We start from the raw sequence: 20047 nt of genomic DNA on the forward strand, positions 1-20047 counted from the left end.
AGCTGTGTGGAGAAACCGAAGTGAGTTCATGATGTTCTCCCATAGAAATGTATGTTTAAAAGAGAGTTTACAGTGCACTTTATTGCCAGTTGACCTGCGAAGTTGTGGGATGTAAACAATGTGTTTATTTGTTTTGTTTTCTCTTTTTTTGTTGTATTTGTTTCTTGACAGGTCACTACTGTTGTCTATACTGTTTGGATTTAACATGTACATATGATAGTTACTGTTGTCTCAGACCCTGAAAGGCAGTTTAGGCTGAGCCAGTGGAATAGTTAAATTTTGCCGTTTCACTCAAAACTACAGAATTAAAACTGTGCTCCTCCGAGTACAGTCGGAGAATAAAAAAGCCCACAAAAGAGTATTTCCTGTGTCCTGTCTCATTCCCCATGACCGGGCCACATAAATGTTGATTCAGTCTGTAAATACTTTCATACAATACACTTTGTATTTATTTAATGTCACAACTTTTGCATAATCGCTTGAAGTCATCCATTTCTATTTTTCACTTTTTAATGCTTCAAGTCAAAGTTTTGTACAGCTAAAGATGTGCATTTTAATGTTGCACTACTGTTCCTGGAGATAATAAAATGCTGTCAAAATCCTATGAAGCTGTTTTTATTTTTCTCTTTTCTTTGAAATCTGTGACATGTGACTTTAGGTTAGACTGAAAAATATTCCATTGTCATCGGTCACCGAGGAAAAACATTGAGTAATACCTAGAGTGAAATGGACTCCACACACAAGCATTTGTTGTCACAGGATCACAGCAGACTCATTTCATATTTGATGCCATTTGACACGGCCCACTTAATTAAAATTGCATTTAATCTTCTGATTTTTATGGCTATACTTATTTATTTATATTTATTTATTTTTACAACTGTATATATTTGTACCAAATGCATTTATTTAATTCGTTGGGTTACATGAACTTGACCACATCAGTGATGTGATCGTGACACCAGCTTCGGCTCCGCCCACTGAAGAGGACGCCATATTTTTTTGAGGTCTCTGCAGACAAATATGAAGGCTGAACCACGGTAACATAATAATGCAAACACATGGCAGTGAAGATCGCTAAGGTGGTGTACAGTACAGTACAACACAGGGGAGCATGATTGCAGAAATAATAGTGCAAAAGCAACCTAAAAACTAGATAACCAAACTAAAACCTGACATTACAAAGAATAGGTGTAGAGGAATTACAGCTATAATAAGAACCAAACCCTGGAACACAAACAAGTGTGACCAGAATCAGAGTCTTGGTGAAAAAAGGGGTGAGTGTAAAAGCGACGCTCTTGAATTACCGGTCAATCTACGTCCCTACGCTCACCTATGCTCACGAGCTTTGGGTAGTGACTGAAGCCAAGTCAAGCCAAGTCAAGAAAGCCTTTATTTGTCACATGCAAGTTGCCCTGCAGCGAAATGGGCAACTTGCTACGCGGGCATTTGGAATGAAGAGTCTAAACACAGTTTGTTATCAGGGGAGAAATTGTTTCTTATGTTCAGCTCCAGCCTTGAGACCACAGCTGGCGCCGATATGGTAGCCGCATGAAATAATGGTGGTGTTCTTGCTATAGTGTGAACCATGGCATGTCAATTTTACAGTCGATCTAATGTCCATCACTGGTTCCTCGCCATTCCCATTGGAGAGCAAGCTTCTCCAAGATGTCATCCGTGCTGCATCTAATGAGTCCATTCTGAGAAGCCACGGCTCGCTCCATCATTCCAATCAACATAGCAGGCAGCCTTGTGGGGATTTGAACAGCTGTTTCCGCTTTCTTTACTCTTCGATAAGCCAGTGCCAAGCCAGTGCCAAGCCAGTGCCAAGCCAGTGCCAAGCCAGTGCCAAGCCAGTGCCAAGCCAGTGCCAAGCCAGTGCCGATCAGCGCCGATCAGCAAGAACCCTGTTATCATGATTCCAAAAAGGTAGATGTCATTTATTTATTTATTTATTTATTTAGGACAGTGCATGTTAATGAACATAAATGTAAAAAAAAAATTACATGAATGTAAACATACCAGATTATAGCCAAGGGCTAATTTCCATCTGTTGTCCTTAAGCATAAAAAATAGACATAATAATTCATAAAAATTCATCATTCATTCATAATAAAAACTCCATCACCAAACTTACACATACACACCATTCTGTTCCCAAATAAAACATTAAAACTATACAACTCATACATGATCACACACTTGATTTGTCCATAACAAGTTTTTAACCTTTGCGTTAAACAAATTGAGTGTAGAGCATTTTCTAATGGGTTGAGGAAGACTGTTCCACAGATGGCCTCCCTTGACAGAGAGGACGTTCTGCCCAAATGCTGTCCGTCTGTGGGGTATAAACAAGTGGGAAGTCGGTTTTTTGTCAAGTAGTTTTAAACTTCTTTTATAAATATTTTCAATAGTTTTAAGTGTTGTTGGACAAGCAAGTGACCAGGATGTCAAACAATAGTCCATATGAGAGATCATCCTTGAGTAAAAATACGTTTTTGCAACATTCATATTTAAATTATTACGTATATGATTAAAATTTCGATTATTAAATTTAAGTACCTGGGACACTTTATTTATGTGACTCTTGAAGGATAATGTTGGGTCTAGAATGACCCCAAGATATTTAAATTCTGGAGCTAATTCAAGCTCTACTCCATCCAGGAATATGTTTGACTGCTTCAAGTTTAAGGGGCGTTTTGAAAAATACATGCAGACAGTTTTTGAGGTGTTCAACATTAGGCATGAGTCCTCCAGCCAGATATGCATTAATGCTAAAGCAGTTGTAAGATCTTTTGCCACCTGCTGGACACTATTTTCTTGCATATATATAACTGTATCATCCGCATACATTTGAGCAAATATATTTGGACAGACTTCAGGTAAGTTATTGATAAAAAGAGAGAACAATAAGGTGCCCAAGAACAGATCCTTGAGGAACCCCTGTATCACAGTCTAAATATGGAGATTTAACCCCATCCAACACCACACACCGTTTCCTGTGTGAGAGATATGAGGCAAACCACTGAAGAGCCTGACTGGAGATATTAAACTGAGTCCATCTGGACAACAATATCTGATGGTTTACAGAGTAGAAAGCCTTCTTCAGATCTAAAAATACAGCTCCAACACAGGGACTCTTGTCCAGCAAGCTCTTCAAGTTCCCCACTAACATACACAGGGCAGTATCTTATGGAACGCCAGGACTGCCATAATGAATTAATTAAATACACCATTAAATAATTAATTAAATGTGTCAATAATTAATTAAAATTGGAATTAATTAATTAAATAAATAGTTATGACACATGTAATTAATTAATTATTGACACATTTAATTAATTATTTATGTATTTCACATTTTAATTAATTATTGACACATTTAATTAATTAATTATTGACACATTTAATTAATTATTTATGTATTTCACATTTTAATTAATTATTGACACATTTAATTAATTATTGACACATTTAATTAATTATTTAATGATATATTTATTTATTTCATTTTGGCAGTCCTGACGCCTGGCTCTCGTCATGAAATAATTTTATCTGTCAGCCTCACCCATCAAACTCAGGGGGCGGGGTTAACGCTGCCCATGCAGCTTCTCTAACATTTGATTGGTTGCCGTGCAAAGTAAGTCAAAACAGGTCGATCCTAGATAATCGATTGCTTGTGTAGACTTGGGGCAGCCAGTTATCCCAGAATGCAGATCAAATCACAGGCCGTTTTTCTGTCACCAGCTACACTTTTAACAGTGTTTTAGCCACGAATGTCGGTATGTCTGGTCAGGTTGTCAACATAGAACATGTTTGCAAAAGTGCTCAGATGTTTTCAGAGATTTCACTAGCTCTGCTAACAGTTAGCATGCAGAGCGCACCGAGGGGGTACATTAACCGGTTTGTTTACATATTCCACTCTCCGTGTTCCACATGTTGCATTCGCAGATTCTCATTTTCACCGAACGATCGTCTCTTTCCGCCTGGTCTTGTGTCTCTGTGCTTCTGTAACATAAAGAACGAGCTGACATTTTTCTCACGAAACCAGCGATCAGCTCAACAGACCCTCAGTTTACCTGCATGCATCCTCCTCCTCATCTGTCAGCTGTTTAACACCTGCTGCTAATTCAAGAAACACGCCTACGTTACCTGGTGATAGTCACAGTTTAACTGCACAAGATAAGTAAATATAGTATTTTCCCCGAGCGCAGAGCTGCTGGAGCTTGTTTCCTTACAGAGCACTTTATAGGCGAGCCAGCTTTATCAGCGGCTGATGTCCAATCACGGCACACAGCTTTCAAACCTCAGCTGAGTTTTAGCTCTCAGTGGTTAAACGCTGGACTTCATTCACTCAGGTTCTGTCTGTCGGGTCACGTTTACTTCGCTGTTTTATTTACAACTGAGCAAATCGGTTTGGCTGAGGTTAAAGTTACGTTTCATAACTGCATAGTTTCACAGACGTTTAATGAACCACTGGCACATGTGTTAGACTGAACTATCATCTAAATATCATCTGTTTTTTAATAGTTATTCAACTGTATTCTAAGCACCAGCTGTCTGTTAGAATGTGATTTTTTTTTCTCTCTCTGTTGGCAGAGGTATAAAAATGCGCAGGAAAATCTGACGTGCATGGCGAACTTCACCGACGATATTTAGGGAGGAATAAACACACATCAAACATAAATGAACCATTTGCCTGTCTCCATAATTGAGAGCATTTTCTCTTCTTATGTCAACTCTCTCTCTCTCTCTCTCTCTCTCTCTCTCTTTTTTTTTTTTTTTTGCTTTTTTTTTTTTTTTTTTGCTTTTTCGGTCATGTTATGTTTACCTGTCAAAGGCTTGTTACAAACTATGAAACACATTGTGCAGACTTCTGGATGTTAGAAGAAAACGAATACTGCTCATGAATGAGACTAAAGGCAGGAAGGTGTCCTTTAAAACTAAACATGTTAATAGGACCTCCCTGTTTATATCATAGTTTATGATATAGCACGTGTATTTCAGTAATAGCCTGCTGAGGCCACTATACGTGCTGGCCTCATATCAAATGTGAAGGCAGACTGAGTCTATGTTTGACGTTTTTTATATCTAATCTTCCTTTTCAAACATTTAAACAGCAGCGAGTCTGCAGCTGAGGGAATACAAATTCAAATTGTCGGAACAGGTTTGCTCGTTTCTTGGATTCATTTGGTGATTTATTAAATGTATAACTGTGTGGTGGGGCGTGGTCTGCGGTGCCGTGCAGGGAGGGCGGACGCACCTGCACGGCATCCTTAATCACGCCCGCCTAGTTAAAAACACGGGGACTGAGGGGTTTGGGGGTGTTGTGGTGTGGTGAGATGTAAATAAAGATGACTCTGAACGTTGCTCCGTGGTCCCGCCGTGTCTTATTCACGCCACATTGGTGCCGAAACCCAGGAGGCAGCACGGCGGGTCCATATCGGAGCCAGGGAATGGAGGAGCTGGCCCAGAGGGTGGCCGAAATGGCGGCCGCCCAGCGGGAGCAGGCGGCGGAGGTGCGTCGCCAGCAGGAAGAGCTGCAGGACCAGTCCGAGCGGCACCTGGAAAGGATTGGGGAGCTGGCGGCGCTGCTCTGGGCGCCACCCCCACAGGTGTGTCCCGAGGACAGTGAAGCGGTGGAGGAGCCGCGTGAGGCACCTCAGCAGCCGGAGGTGGCAGACGAGGCGCGCGGGGATCTGCGCCTGCCGGAGGAGGGGGAACAGCCAGGTGAAGGGCTGCTCCTGCCGGGAGTGGTGGATGAGCCGCTCCAACCGGAGGCGGCAGACGAGGTGCGCGAGGGTCTGCGCCGGTTGGAGAAAGAGGAGCTGCACGAGGGGCTGCTCGAGCCGGGAGTGGCGGCGGAGGGAGCAGTAGTGACGGAGGAGTCGCGCTATGGGCTGCTCCAGCAGGGAGCGACAGCGGTGACGGAGGGGCCGCGCAAGGAGCTGGAGGTCCCAGTGCCAGGGGAGCTTGCTCGAGTGGAACTGGCGAGCGAGGCGGGCGCCACGCTTGAGATCGCCGTGCTCGCCAGAACGGCCTCACCACCACCAGAGGCCTGTACACGCCACACCTCTGCCCAGCCACCTGTGAGCTGGGGCTCACGCTTGTGCCGGCCGCGCCGGGTGCACCTGTCACGTGTCCGACTTCCGAACCAGCTTTGCCTGCGCCGCTGGATTCGCGGGCGGCCGCCTGAACTCGCACCTCCCCGTCGCTTGGCCGGGGCCTGGGGGTGCCAGCTGTCCGGGCTGATTCCCTCTCCCACTGGCGGTGGGGGAGTAGGTTCGGCCGGATGGCTCCCCGGCCTCAATCGGGCGATGGGGGTATGTGGTGGGGCGTGGTCTGCGGTGCCGTGCAGGGAGGGCGGACGCACCTGCACGGCATCCTTAATCACGCCCGCCTAGTTAAAAACACGGGGACTGAGGGGTTTGGGGGTGTTGTGGTGTGGTGAGATGTAAATAAAGATGACTCTGAACGTTGCTCCGTGGTCCCGCCGTGTCTTATTCACGCCACAAACTGTTATTCTAATCTGCTGCTGAGTCTCTTACACTTTTCTTTATGCTGTATATTTTCACGTCTCTGGAATAGTTGGCAGTTAGATAGTCAGCTGGGAAACTTTGTGTTAACTCATGGAGCTGAGGATATCGTGGATATGCTGACCTCGCTGCGTGGTGTACAGAGCGAGGTCAGCATGATTAATATTCACAATAAAAATATTAGCCGAACATCATGAAGTCTGTATGTGTTTCATAGTGTCGAACAACCTTTGTACAGTTAAAGCCAGCAGTTACTACATGACGGAAACACCAACGTTATCTCTTTTATGTGTTTACACACAGGTCACGCTGATTACTGAACAAAAACCCAAAGATCAGATGTTAAACAGATTTATTTGCTCTCTCTCCTCCTTAAACATGTTTTTAATGTTAGTTATAATTCAGAATTGGCGACTGAAACACGTAGGACACATAAGAACATCAGGAAATAAAACACCGATAAATATAACCTCAGTAAAAGAAGTCAGCGGGGGTTACTACAGCTGTGTACCGGGGCCTGCGCTTTGTCGGTGGGATTGCTTGTGAGGCGAGCGGGTCTATCCCACGCTTTGCCGTGAGACTGGACAGACATCTCCGAAATCATCGAAACACTTTTGCAAAGAGGCTGTATCTTGACAAACCGACCAGACACATGAAGATTAAACCACTACATTCTCGGCTAAAAAAATATTAAAACTGTATTTGGTAACACACAAACAGGGTTTTTCAAAGCTCAGTTCTGTTAGCTTCCACATGCCGGTTGTTGTGTGCTAGAAACAATGGCCACCAGGCCAAAGCAATGGTTTTGACTCGATCAGCGTTAACCCCGCCCCCTGAGTTTGATGGGTGAGGCTGACAGATAAAATTATTTCATGATGAGAGCCAGGCGTCAGGACTGCCAAAATGAAATAAATAAATATATCATTAAATAATTAAATAAATGTGTCAATAATTAATTAAATGTGTCAATAATTAATTAAAATGTGAAATACATAAATAATTAATTAAATATGTCAATAATTAATTAATTAAATGTGTCAATAATTAATTAAAACGTGAAATACATAAATAATTAATTAAATGTGTCAATAATTAATTAATTACATATATCATAACTATTTATTTAATTAATTAATTCCAATTTTAATTAATTATTGCCACATTTAATTAATTATTTAATGGTGTATTTAATTAATTCATTATGGCAGTCCTGGCGTTCCATAGTATCTGTGGAGTGACTATTAGTGTCTATCCAGAGTTAGACCTGTTTTCAGGAACTGCTTTAGTAATTGATCTCTTGTTTTCATTTAATTCTTGCACTCTTTGTTTAACCAGGGCAAATTAGATGTTGTCTTTATTTTTTGTCGACCTCTAATGGAGTATGTTGATATAACATCCTTAACAATGTCAGTGAAGTGACTGCTGCAGAATTGTGGATCATCACTACACAATAAAGGCTCCCAGTTAACTGATGCTAATGCTTCTGCTACATTTTGTCGCTAACTTCTTGGTATAAATTCATAAAAGGATCTCCTGTTAGATGAACTTTGAAAGTCATTCTTAACCCGTGATTTTATAAGTTTTCTAGAACATAATATAAAATTGTGGTCTGAAATACCAGTGATAAAATTATAAGATTTAATAATTCGCTCGGGCTTATTACTGAAAACCAGATCTATTTTAGTTTTAGAGTGTCTTGTTATTCTTGTGGGTTGTTCAATGTGTTGAGTAAAGTTCAAAGTCTCCATTATGTCCTTGAGTGTTTTTGTGTCCTTTTCACAGTCCCAGTTGACATTAAAATCTCCCATTACAATTATTTCATTAGACTTATTATTTATAGTATGATATTTAAGTAATATCTGTAGTTGTTCATAAAAAATATTCTTTGCGGAAGGAGGGCGATATAAACAGATCAACGTAAATGACATTTCTGGGGAAAGAGTGATTTTAACAGAAATATGTTCTATTTCGACATCTATTGGTGAACTAAGTAAAGAGCAATCCAGGTGTAACATGTTTTGTTTCATCAAGTTCCTCCACTTATCTGCATACTGATCAAGAGCCTTTTCCTGTTGTTCAAGTTTACCAATTTTAGTATGTTCTTCTACTTTTTATGCTCTACAAAGAATTAGAGATATCATACATTTACATCATTTTGATTATCTGTGTTTGTTTTTGTCAATGGAAAATTGTACTTAGTAGTCAGTATAAGGTTTTAATGATATAAGTTTACATGTGATAGAATACTGCATGATGACCTTTTTATTACTTAGAACTGATTGTTCTTTATAAAACTTGTTCTGATATTTTTATCTGAATCTTCCCACAGCGATAGTAAGAAGCTGAACAAGCAGTTCTGAACTCTTACCAGGAAAAAGAGCTGCTTCCCACATTCCACACACACACACACACACACACACACACACACACACACACACACACACACACACACACACACACACACACACAATCACATATGCACATGCTCACGTACCAACATCCCACTGAACAACTTTTCTTGTGTATAAATAAAGACAAGTGCAAGAACAGAGCACTGATCACAGGGCCCCCACTCTCGTGTGAGCGCTCTGTGACTGCCCTTACAAGTAAAATCTGCAGCGTGTGTGTGTCTTCACTCTCTGACTCTCAGCTGAAGAAGTGTCTTTTAGAATAAATCTCTTGACAGTTTTATATGTATTTATATTATGTCTACATTTTTTTCCAGCAAGAAATAGTTTCTTCCTAACAGTACTAGGGTTTCTGCTTCTTTTCTCATTTTTTATCAGCAGTATCCTCATGCTTAAAAAAACACAAAACAGAACAAAAGGTTTTTTTAGTCTGTTTCAATTACACAGCTAAAACAAATGAAGTAAAATAAACATGTGTTTTATTGTTCATTTTCAGTGTATAGAAAAAGAAGAGGTTGCTCACGTCATGATGTGGTTTTTGGTAGGGCGGCGCTCTAGCTCAAGAACACGACAAACTTAAGATATCTCAGGATCATCACAGGTTTTTCACCACAGTGCAATTCAGCAGAAGACCTGAGTTTGAGGTAAGTTCAGAGAAATGCAATATGGATGTAGGCAGTTATTTGTTAGGTTTAAATTTGGTGACTTTTTTTGTTTCATGATGTGGTTTTTATTAAGGCAGAATCTCTGAACTAATGTGAAACAAAAGGAGGAACTGTTAGTTTTCAAGAACACCCTACAGCTTTTACACAACAATAAAATTCAGCGGAAGACTTGAAAGTTGATGTTTGTGGTAAGTTGCTGGGGTTTTTTTTGAAATTGGGTACTTTAATCCCTTTGGTTTTATCTGTTATACAAAAACTAGAAACAAAATCAACAGTTTCTGTCATTTTAGAGAAATTGTGATTGTGTTTAGTTGCATTTTATTTTGTATGTATGTTTTATTTTTTTCCAGAAAACTGAAAATGGCAAATGTCACATCTGGACTGAGTAATGATGCTGTGTTTGTTTTCTGAAATTTGATACTTTTTTAGTCACTTTGGTTTTATATAATATACAAAAATTAGAACCAAAATCAACAGTTTCTGTCACTTTAGAGAAAACTGCTCAGTCATTGTGTTTGATTGCATTTTATTTTATATGTATGTTTTCCAGAAGATTGAAAATGGCAAACTTCACATCCACATCCAGAACGAGTGGTCTTGTTGAATACATGTGTGATACTAATGTTCCCACCATCACTGGTCCCCTTTTCATCTTGATCTTCATCCTCAGTATCATAGGCAACAGCCTCCTCTTATGTGTTGTCTTCATCTACGAAAATCTGAAAAGTATCACAAATATTTTCATCCTGAACCTGGCCTGCTCTGATTTAATCTTCACCATCACACTTCCATTCTGGGCTGTTGATCACCTACACAACTGGGTCTTTGGGGACTTTGTCTGCAAAGTTATCACTGCTGGATTCGCTGTTGGTTTGTACAGCAGTGTCATTCTGCTGACTGCTATGACAGTGGATCGTTTCATTACTGTGGTGCTGCACAACTGGCCGATCAGCCATGCCAGAGTGAAGAAGTGTGCAATTGGTACCTGTATAGCTGCCTGGGTCATCAGCATCTTAGCGTCCCTGAGTGATGCAATGAAAGTAAAGGTTGAAAGCTGGGAAGGTAAAAACTATTGCTATGATGAATCTGAAGACACGCTTGGACAGTATCTACAAGTGTCACTGCTATTCTTCCTCCCATTTGCCATCATTATTTTCTGCTACTCTGCCATCCTCAAGACAGTTTTGCAAGGTTTAAACAGAAGGAAGTTCAGGACTGTGGCTGTGCTGTTGTGTATTGTTGCAGCCTTTTTCATTTGCTGGGGGCCATACCATATTATGCTTTTAATCAAGTCTCTCAATACAAACAATGATTGTAAGGTACTGAAACGGTTAGCAGTTGCCTACCATATCTGTGAAATGCTTGCCTATTCTCACTGCTGTATGAACCCTCTGCTATATATGCTCTCGCAGAAGTTGCGAAAGCATCTGTTGAGTCTTTTGCGCTGTGAAAAAGTGAACAGGAAGAAGAGAGAGAGAAGCACCAGCCTGAACATTTCACAACAATTCACACTGCAGAGCTCTGCTGTTTAGATGGAACTGCACAACTATCCATTTAACAGTCACTAATAAAATTAAACCTTGATTCAGGCTGATACAGTCATAGTACTTTGATGTGTAAGTGTATTAACTCATTCATTGAGGCAAACAGAGAGCAGCATTTAGAGTGTCATGGACTGTAAAAGTAACGATATCTGGTGTATTTTTCCTTTTACCTTCAGGCTGGAAATATGTTCATACAACATCGTTTCTACTCATTTAATTTCATATCTTTTGCATAATTCCTTGAAATGAAACAGAATATTAAATAAAACTTGAAAATATGCAATGAATTATACAACTTTGTATTTAAAATATTTGATGTGACTTTTTCATTGTGTCACAGTGATCCTGGTAGACTCATTTCATATTTCATTTCTAAATCTTCTTTAAAAAATTGCATTTAATCTTCTGATTTTTATTCCATTCACCTTTTCTAATATATTTTATTTATTTAAACCTCCTAAGGTCCAACAATAAATTTTTGTCCTGTGTCTGTGATGTGAGTCTGAGTCTATGCAGTAAAAGTCTGAGTACCTCACATTTTCAGCCAATGTCCACGGTCCAGAGCAGGAAGGTGAAGGCTCAGAGGAGGACATATCAGCTTTTGAGTGGCCTGAGTGGGGAGCTACCATTAATAATAAGAAGAACTGTTTAATGCAGGGCTCTGAAGTTTAGACATTACACATAGAAATGACATAGACATTATGAGCTTTTGGTGTCTTTATTTTGCCCTTTATCGGGCTCTTCAGAGCCCGGTTTGTCCTCTGTCTGAATTTTTACCTTCTTGCTCTAATGTCTGGCTCTCCTCCACCTAATCTCCTGACAGCTCTATACGTACTACGGTTACATTAAGAAAAAAAAGAGTGACATTTTAAACTTAAACTTAAAATAGTATTTTGAGAAAAGAAGTCGAAATGTGGAGATTTCAGGTGTCATTTCAAGCCAAAAGACTGCTATACCTTTACAAAATGTTTAGATGAGGTAGGTAAACAAACGGATCAGCTGTCATATCATGTTTTGTGGTAGAACATGCGTCCTTTGTTTTACAATAGGGCGTAACCCTAATGTGTTGAACTCAATTTTAATACTCCTTGCTGAGAAAAGCATGAACTTGTAAGATCCCAAACTTTCCCCAGAACAGCCTGGAAAGCAACATTTTCATGTATTTCGCAACTTAAACCACTTCACAATATTCTGTCCATGCTTGGCATTAGCAAAAGTTCTTTACAAATAAAATTAGAGAAAAAATTACTCAAAATCATCTCACATATGAGGCCAGAAACTAACATAGATTAGCAGATACTCTGGCAAAGGCTGGTAGAGAACGCTGGTCTTAACTACAGCTGGTCTGATTAGCTTCAGGTGGGAATCCTGGGAGGAGCAATGAAGACTCCACCCAGAGGAGGCACTGTGGAAAATTATCCGGTCTTTAAGTGATGACATGATGAATCCTGCTTTCGGGTACAAACTACTCTGCGTTTAATAAGGCTGTTCTGTTTTTAACATGTTTTAATTCTTTTTATCTTGTTCTATTTAATCTCAGCAAGCCCCAAAAAACAGTCAGTGATCACTGTCTGCCTCTCTTGGTTTTTATTATCACTATTCATTTTAAAGCTCTGTTTTTAAAACTTTACGATGTAACTAAAGACCAGGCAATGCAGCAGTATATTAATGCCTAAACTGATATTGTGGATAGATTATCTCAGTTGTTCTCCTGACTGAAGTTTGGTCCGTTTGCAGCATCCTGCCATGCAATTGCATTTGTCCCAAACCATCAGGAACCCTCATGTTAACCTTTATCGAGTGGAAAAAAGTTAGCATTCATCCTCCAGCTTCACTATTTATCTTATGCCAACATAGCTGTGTTGCTAGTGATCATGTACCACACCATTATATTCCAGCTAGTCCAACTTCAGTAACCCTGCAAATGTCACTGCTGTTTACTTTCCTGTTTTTATTTATGTCGGAAGTGATAGCAGAGCTGTACGTCTTAATTTGTTTCAGAAATCCCTCAGTCAGAACATGGCATATTATATTTAGATCGAAATCATCGAAATCAGCGAGCTAACTTCCTGCTAACTTCTCACTCTGTTGAATTTTATGAATTCTGTTTTCATGGATGCCTGGATGTTACACTTAATTGTTACACCTGGTAGAGCAGCCACACTGATCATTTTATTACAGATGAAAGAATTCAGACAGTTTCAACGAATTCAAATTCAACTTCAAATTCAACAAAGAATTATCTTTTTACCTGATTTTGCTCTACAAGGGCCTGATATTCACATATGAGGACATTTGTTTAAAATTTTGATAGAACAGTGGCAGTAAAATCACACATATCCTCATAAGTGGATATCAGGCCCTTGTAGAGAAAAATTTAGTATTTGTGGTCTTAACAACCCAAAATGTGATGTCCAGTAATGTTAAAATTGCAAATCTTAGTATATAAAATTGTAAATAAAATTGAGTAAATAAAATTAAATGAGTTGAATTTAATTGAGCAAGGACTAATACTTGAAAAGCCCATTTTCATGGTTTACTGGGTAGGTATCGCTTGAATTTGCTCTCCCCGCTACGTGGCACCATTTGCTCATCCATACACAATGTTTCCTGCATAGGAAGCTATTTGAGCTTCACGAGGATGTGATATGGGATAGGCTGAATTGTATCTCACCATAGCCACCAATATTCCTTGTGACCTGTTGTCGCTGAGCAAAAGGTATCACATCACATCAGCAACATGTGAAAGGTACACAAACCTGTATACAAATACTCAATACCCTCGAAAAGTACCCCCTTATCTCACAATGTTGCCCTGAGGCAACGAAAAGAAAAACTGAATGTCTGAATGTACAAAAGAATTTTTTTTAATAAAACCTTACAAAAAACCCTTTCTATATCTTTTTATTCTCAAACATATTTTTTCTTAGAGTTTATCTCATTTTTAATATGATTACTACGGCAAATTTTCTTAACTTTCTTCTCACACAATATGGACCTGTGACCATTTGTCAGAAAAAGATTCAAACACTCCTATTGGTTGGCATAATTTAAATTTACATTTTCTTGGAATGAGGCTTAAAAGCATTTTCTGTTGCCCAGGATCAACACTGTACTCTAGAGGGCTAAGATTACTGACCCAATATTGTTTGAAAAAAAAATTATGTAAAAAAACAAATCCAATGTTGATATTATAATTCCTTCAGCTAATTTACCTAATCTAACCATATACATCTAACCATCCAATCCTAATTCCTGTTTATGTCTAAGAATTGTAAATTCAATTTCCTCAACATTTTGGAGAGGAATGAATGAACAGCAAGAGTATAAATGATAGAGAACTAAAACTAAAATTAAAACATAAACTGGGAATAACTAGGGATGATTATGATGACTATGACAAGAGGGACCGGGACCTGGACCGAATCATGAACAACCTGACGTGACATGGAGGGAGAAAAAAAGATGAACCGACAGTGAACAGAGGGAGACAGAGGACTTAAATACAGAAAAGGGTAATGAGAGAAGTGGAAACACCAGGGGAAACACAGCTGAACATGAGGCCACAGGGAATGCAAAACTAAACACACTGAACATGGAAAGACAAGACTTTCAAAATAAAACATGAACCATGGCGAGATGTAGACATGATAATACAAGCTTGACAACATGGAACACGCAGACATGAAACACATGACTGACTGGGGAGACATGGAACAGAAAGAGAAACACAACATTTACAACCCATCCTGTATGTTTATTTGAACCTTTACACTTACTATATTTTTTTAATTTCTCATAGCTACATGCAGTGTTGGGAAGGTTACTTTTAAAATGTATTCCATTACAGAATACAGAATACATGCCCCAAAATGTATTCTGTAACGTATTCCGTTACGTTACTCAATGACAGTAACGTATTCTGAATACTTTGGATTACTTAATATATTGTGGCGAGTTCAGACAAGGAGGAGACGGAGGTATCGTTTGGTCTTGCTTCCCGTGAGCTAGCCAGGGAGCACAGCCGTTTATTACATTTGCAGAAGAACACACTGCCACTAGCTAACTGCTCAGCGCGGCAACCACAACACACATAGGGCGCCCTCTGACCCCGGAAGGACACACCGTTGCAGCGAGAGGGCGTCACCCGTCACCATGGCAACATACACAAAACATAACTGTACAAGCAGAACCCCGAACAGCCCTGACCCGCTACAATATTATCATGCTTTTTACAACAACGTGAATGTACTATTGCTGTGTGATTTATTACTATTACTGAAGGTCCGCGACTCCGAACTGTAGTAAAGGGACCTCTGACTAATGCTGGGCTCACACTGTGCGATTTTTGGCCCATTTTGAGCCGATTTTTGAGTCGTGCGATCGTTTTGGCGATCGGCCCGATTTTGGCCTTCATCGTGCGTCGTGCATCGTGTAGTATACGTGGGGTAACGATAAGCGATTGACACCTCACGACCAGCTCCCGATCATCAATCGCTTGGTCGTGAGGGTGTCACCGCAGTTTGCCACACTGCGCACGCGCAAACACAAATGTCAGCGAAAAAGACGGCGTAGCACGGCAGTGCAGCGTGTGATCTGGACACAAGCGATGGAGGCACAACCTGTAGAACCATCCGAGCCCTTTCGATGTGGCCTCACAAAATTATCACGACCACAACAACCGTGAAAATAGTTGGATCGACACTGCTGCTCAATCACAGCTGCCTGACCAATGTTTTTCATTAGCAATTTAGCAAAGTTGATGGTGGTGGTGTGTCTGTGTGAGTGAAAGACGGAGAGGGAGAGCGAGCGACAGAATTTCTGTTATAACCTTTATTTTTATGGACGCACAGTGTGAGCACTCAGGTCGCATCAGAGCATCGGGCCGTATAGTGTGAGACCCTGCATCGTGACCTATGAACTTCTAACCCCTGCGAGTCAATCGTACAGTTTGAGCTAGAGATGGCACGATACCACTTTTTTATGTCCGATACCGATATCATAAATTTGGATATCTGCCGATACCGATATGAATCCGATATAGTGTTTTTTAATCAACAAAACTGTTTTTTTTTTTTATATCTTGCTGCATTTTGTATAAGTTCATACTCAAGTTTAAAACAACAACTACACTAAAGCTATTCTGTTATACCTGTATGCAAAAAAAATATTTCATAGTTCAGCAATACTGATCAATCTAATAAACTTAAACCTACACCATCCTCCCTATTCTGGTATTTTAAAGAGTACTTAGTGTAAATATTAAGCAACCTAACTAATAGGGTTCCAACTCCCAGCAACAACAAAAATAAATAAATAAAAAATAGGGAACCACCCCCCCACGCTACACCTCATGATGCTTAATCAACGTAATCAACCTTAATTTGATGCAGTGTGAAAAAAAATGCACAGAAATCAATTATTTTTCAAGAAATATTAAATAGATTCAACATCTTTCTTCAACAGAACTGCAGACTGCACAGATGGTACCTTCCCAAAGGAAAAAGTACTATAGCTTACTAGGGTATATATATTAGACTTAATAGTCACTATATACAGTAATTGACTTCTATTCATTTTACATCAAATTAAAACTTTGGGTGTAAGATTCGGATAATTATTTATTAAAAGCGAGACAGTTTAAATGAGAATAAGAAAGAAAAGTATGTCTTTGTGCCCCCTTTTCCCTGTTCATGCCCTATCAGCCCCCCTGGCTAAACTTTGCTAGATCCGCCCCTGCACAGTTACCAGCGTCAGCTACTTAGAAAAAGATCCTGGTGTAGAAAGTAATATTAAATAAATTCTAACAGCAGCTGATCAAGCTTAAACGTGCTGCTGTTGTTCAGCCGCTGGTTTCCTCTTTCTGGTGCAAAGTGGGCCAAAAACAAACAAGAGAGACGGACTCGCGACAGAAAAGCCGATCAGCTGATCATTAAGCAGTTTCATGATTGAAGTAGCAGCAGGAGAGCGAGAGAGGCAGTCGCTTGTTAAGCTTAACGCAGGAATGCTTTACATTCAGAGATGGACTTACACATTTGCTTTACTTCTCTCGGGGATAACTTTGTCGGAGATGAAATGCCGGGTTGCTAGCGAAGCTCCACATGCTATCCAGACCACCGACAGGTCCCGCATGCCACAGCCGCTCTATCACGTGATGCATACTGCTCCGACATGCTAACGTTCTGAGGTGAGTTACCGCGTGTTGCAAGTTTTGTGAGGTGCTTTCGTGATATTTAATGGATCGGATTACATTTTTTATTTTTCTCCGATATCCGATCCAGTAATTTAGGTCAGTATCGGACCGATACCGATACGTAATATCGGATCGGTCCATCTCTAGTTTGAGCAGGAGCTGAATCGCGCGACTGAAAAAATCGCACAGTGTAAGCCCAGCATAATACGGCGGGGTCCCTGTCGGCTGGTAGCCGAAAAATAGCTCTACTTTGTTGTGTGGGTCAACTTTTCTTGCGACAGACAGAGAGAGGCGTTGAAAGACTGCTCCAACGGAACTTGTTGTTTTCGGAGGAAAACACGAACACAGTGTACAGTCGAGTCTTAATAGCTTACTTACAACTGGGCTCCTCAGGCACTCTTCTTGGCTGAAGTGGTTATTATTATATTTACATGCTTCCAGCTCCCGTTTTTCCTCGATGACTGCTCGTACCTTTCCACTCCCCTTTTTCTCCCTACATAACGTGTATGGCAGTCCATTCTCCCAGCAGCACGGACTACACTGAACATGATGCTACATTCTTTAGAGCTATGCTTGTAGCATTCTGCCTGTTAGCTTAGCACAACAACAACAACAACAACGAAAAGGCGCTCTCTCACCCAGGAAACACACAGTCGCAGAGAGAGAGCGTCGCCCTGTAACCATGGCAACCGTAACGCTGCCGCCTGGAACAATAGAACGTAGCTGTCAAACAAAACCCAAACAGTCCTGACCCGCGACAAAATGAAACAGGAAAGTACCCCAGTGTATTCCATTTATTTCAACAAAGTAACTGTATTCTGAATACCACCTTTTTAAACGGTAACTGTAACGGAATACAGTTACTCATATTTTGTATTCTAAATACGTAACGGCGGTACATGTATTCCGTTACTCCCCAACACTGGCTACATGTATTATGATCTACTTCAAAATAGAATAAAAGACCAAAGTGACATTGCCTTGTGCATACAGTCCATGTCACTCTACATTAAGTGTTGCTCACTGTTTCCCCCAATGACTGTGTTAATATGCTTACACTTAACAGTAGTTTGACTGATGACAATGGAGCATGTTTCAGTCTAGCCTGAAAACATCTTATTATACACATCTTTTCCCATGCAAATCTTTGATTGAAACATTAAAAAGTGAAACATTGATTTAGATAATTTTAAGTGATCATGCAAAAGATGTGAAATTAAAAAAGTACAAACCATATTGTATGTATGAAAATATTGATAGACTGGTTCGATGTTTAATTTCACAAGTAGCTGTTTAATGGAAAGTTGTGCAGTTCCAACTGAACAGCAGATCTCTGTCCAATGACAGCTGCAGTCTGGCCAGCATCTCTCTCTCTGTTCTTTCTGGACACATTTTCACAGCGCAAAAGATTCAACGGATGCTTCGCAATTTCTGTGAGAGCATACACAGCAGAAGGTTTACACAGCAATGAGAATAAGTAAGTGATATGAAACCATACCTGTGCCTTACAATCTTTAGGTATATAGAACTACAGTCCTGAACTTCTTTCTGTTTAAACCTTGCAAAACTGTCTTGAGGAGAGTAGAATAGCGTAAAATAATGATGGCGAATGGCATGGTGGTATGTGGGCTCCCTCTAGTGGTAAGCTAAGTCTCCTAAAAAAATTAAGATTAAATAATACACTATGCTCTGACTTAGGAATTTCTGAAATATTAAAATATACAGTTCTGCTATCACGTCAAAATACATGAAGACAGAAAACTAAACAGCAGTGACATTTTGTAGGGTTACTGAAGTTGGGCTATGTGTTGGCTAGCTACACAGCTGTGGTTTGCATAATATAAACACATTAGCACAGTGAAGCTGGAGAATGAATGCTAACTTTTTTCCATTGATAAAAGTTAATGTGAAGGTTCCCGATGGTTTGGGACAAATGCAATTGCATGGCAGGATTGCAAACGGACCAAACTTCAGTCAGGAGAACAACTGAGATAATCCATCCACAATACAAGGTTAGTCATTAACCCTCTACTGCATGACTTTTTAATTTTTTCCCTATTTTGGGGGAGCTTTAGGGTCCCTAATGATATATCAATCATAAAATTTGACAAGAAATGTATTCTAAAGACACTTCTTCAGCTGAGAGTCAGAGAGTAGAAACACACATGCTGCAGTTTTTACTTGCTAGGGCAGTCACAGAGCGCTCGCACCCGAGAGTGTGGCTCAAGGACTTGCACTCTGCCACTGCCCTGGTCTTTATTTATATACAAGGGTAATACAATAGTGAATACCTCTGTTCATAGACAGAGGAATGTTGGTGCGTATGTATGTGCATATGTAGGTGTATGTGTGTGTGTATGTTTGTGTGTGATTCTGAAGGATGCGGCCCCTCTTCTTGTTAGGGAGTGAAGATAAGAGTGTTCAGCTCTCCTCTTCCTGGTAGGGAGTGAAACTGCTTGTTGTGGGAAGAAACTTATAAAAGAACAGAACAAGTAGTGAACAACAGTCTAAGTGATCAAAAGGTCATCATGCAGTATTCTATCATATGCAAACTTATATCATTAAAAGTTTATACTGACTACTAAGTACAATTTTCTATTGACACAATGTAAACATTTCACAGAACAATAAAACACCAAAATACATCCAACATTTGACCCACACACACACACACACACACACACACACACACACACACATA

At 40.0% G+C, this 20047-nt stretch overlaps 1 protein-coding gene and 1 long non-coding RNA gene across 5 annotated transcripts; both read left to right on the forward strand.

Moving 5' to 3' along the window:
* Window positions 1-361, forward strand: LOC309693281. The gene is made up of 2 exons (XR_014272607.1): window positions 1-49; window positions 172-361. It is a non-coding gene; the product is annotated as an uncharacterized lncRNA (long non-coding RNA).
* An 8489-nt stretch (window positions 362-8850) lies between these two features.
* LOC309694332 (chemokine XC receptor 1-like) lies at window positions 8851-11440 on the forward strand. 4 transcript variants are annotated; one of them, XM_082514345.1, is made up of 3 exons: window positions 8851-9588; window positions 9683-9797; window positions 9960-11440. In XM_082514345.1, exon 3 carries the CDS (start codon window positions 10149-10151, stop codon window positions 11139-11141), a length of 993 nt encoding a protein of 330 aa, XP_082370471.1. In that variant the 5' UTR covers window positions 8851-9588; window positions 9683-9797; window positions 9960-10148; the 3' UTR covers window positions 11142-11440. The 4 variants fall into 4 exon arrangements, with proteins under 4 accessions (XP_082370471.1, XP_082370473.1, XP_082370474.1 ...); XM_082514347.1 differs by having other exon boundaries at window positions 10160-11440; XM_082514348.1 differs by having other exon boundaries at window positions 10163-11440.
* The last annotated feature ends 8607 nt before the right edge of the window (window positions 11441-20047 follow it).

The sequence above is a fragment of the Aulonocara stuartgranti genome, assembly GCF_965226115.1.
Source record: "Aulonocara stuartgranti genome assembly, chromosome: 18".
NCBI classification, from domain to species: Eukaryota; Metazoa; Chordata; class Actinopteri; order Cichliformes; family Cichlidae; genus Aulonocara; species Aulonocara stuartgranti.

Coding starts and splice junctions, on each gene's coding strand:
- LOC309694332 (XM_082514345.1), top strand. CDS start 10,149: ATGTTTTCCAGAAGATTGAAAATGGCAAACTTCACATCCACATCCAGA.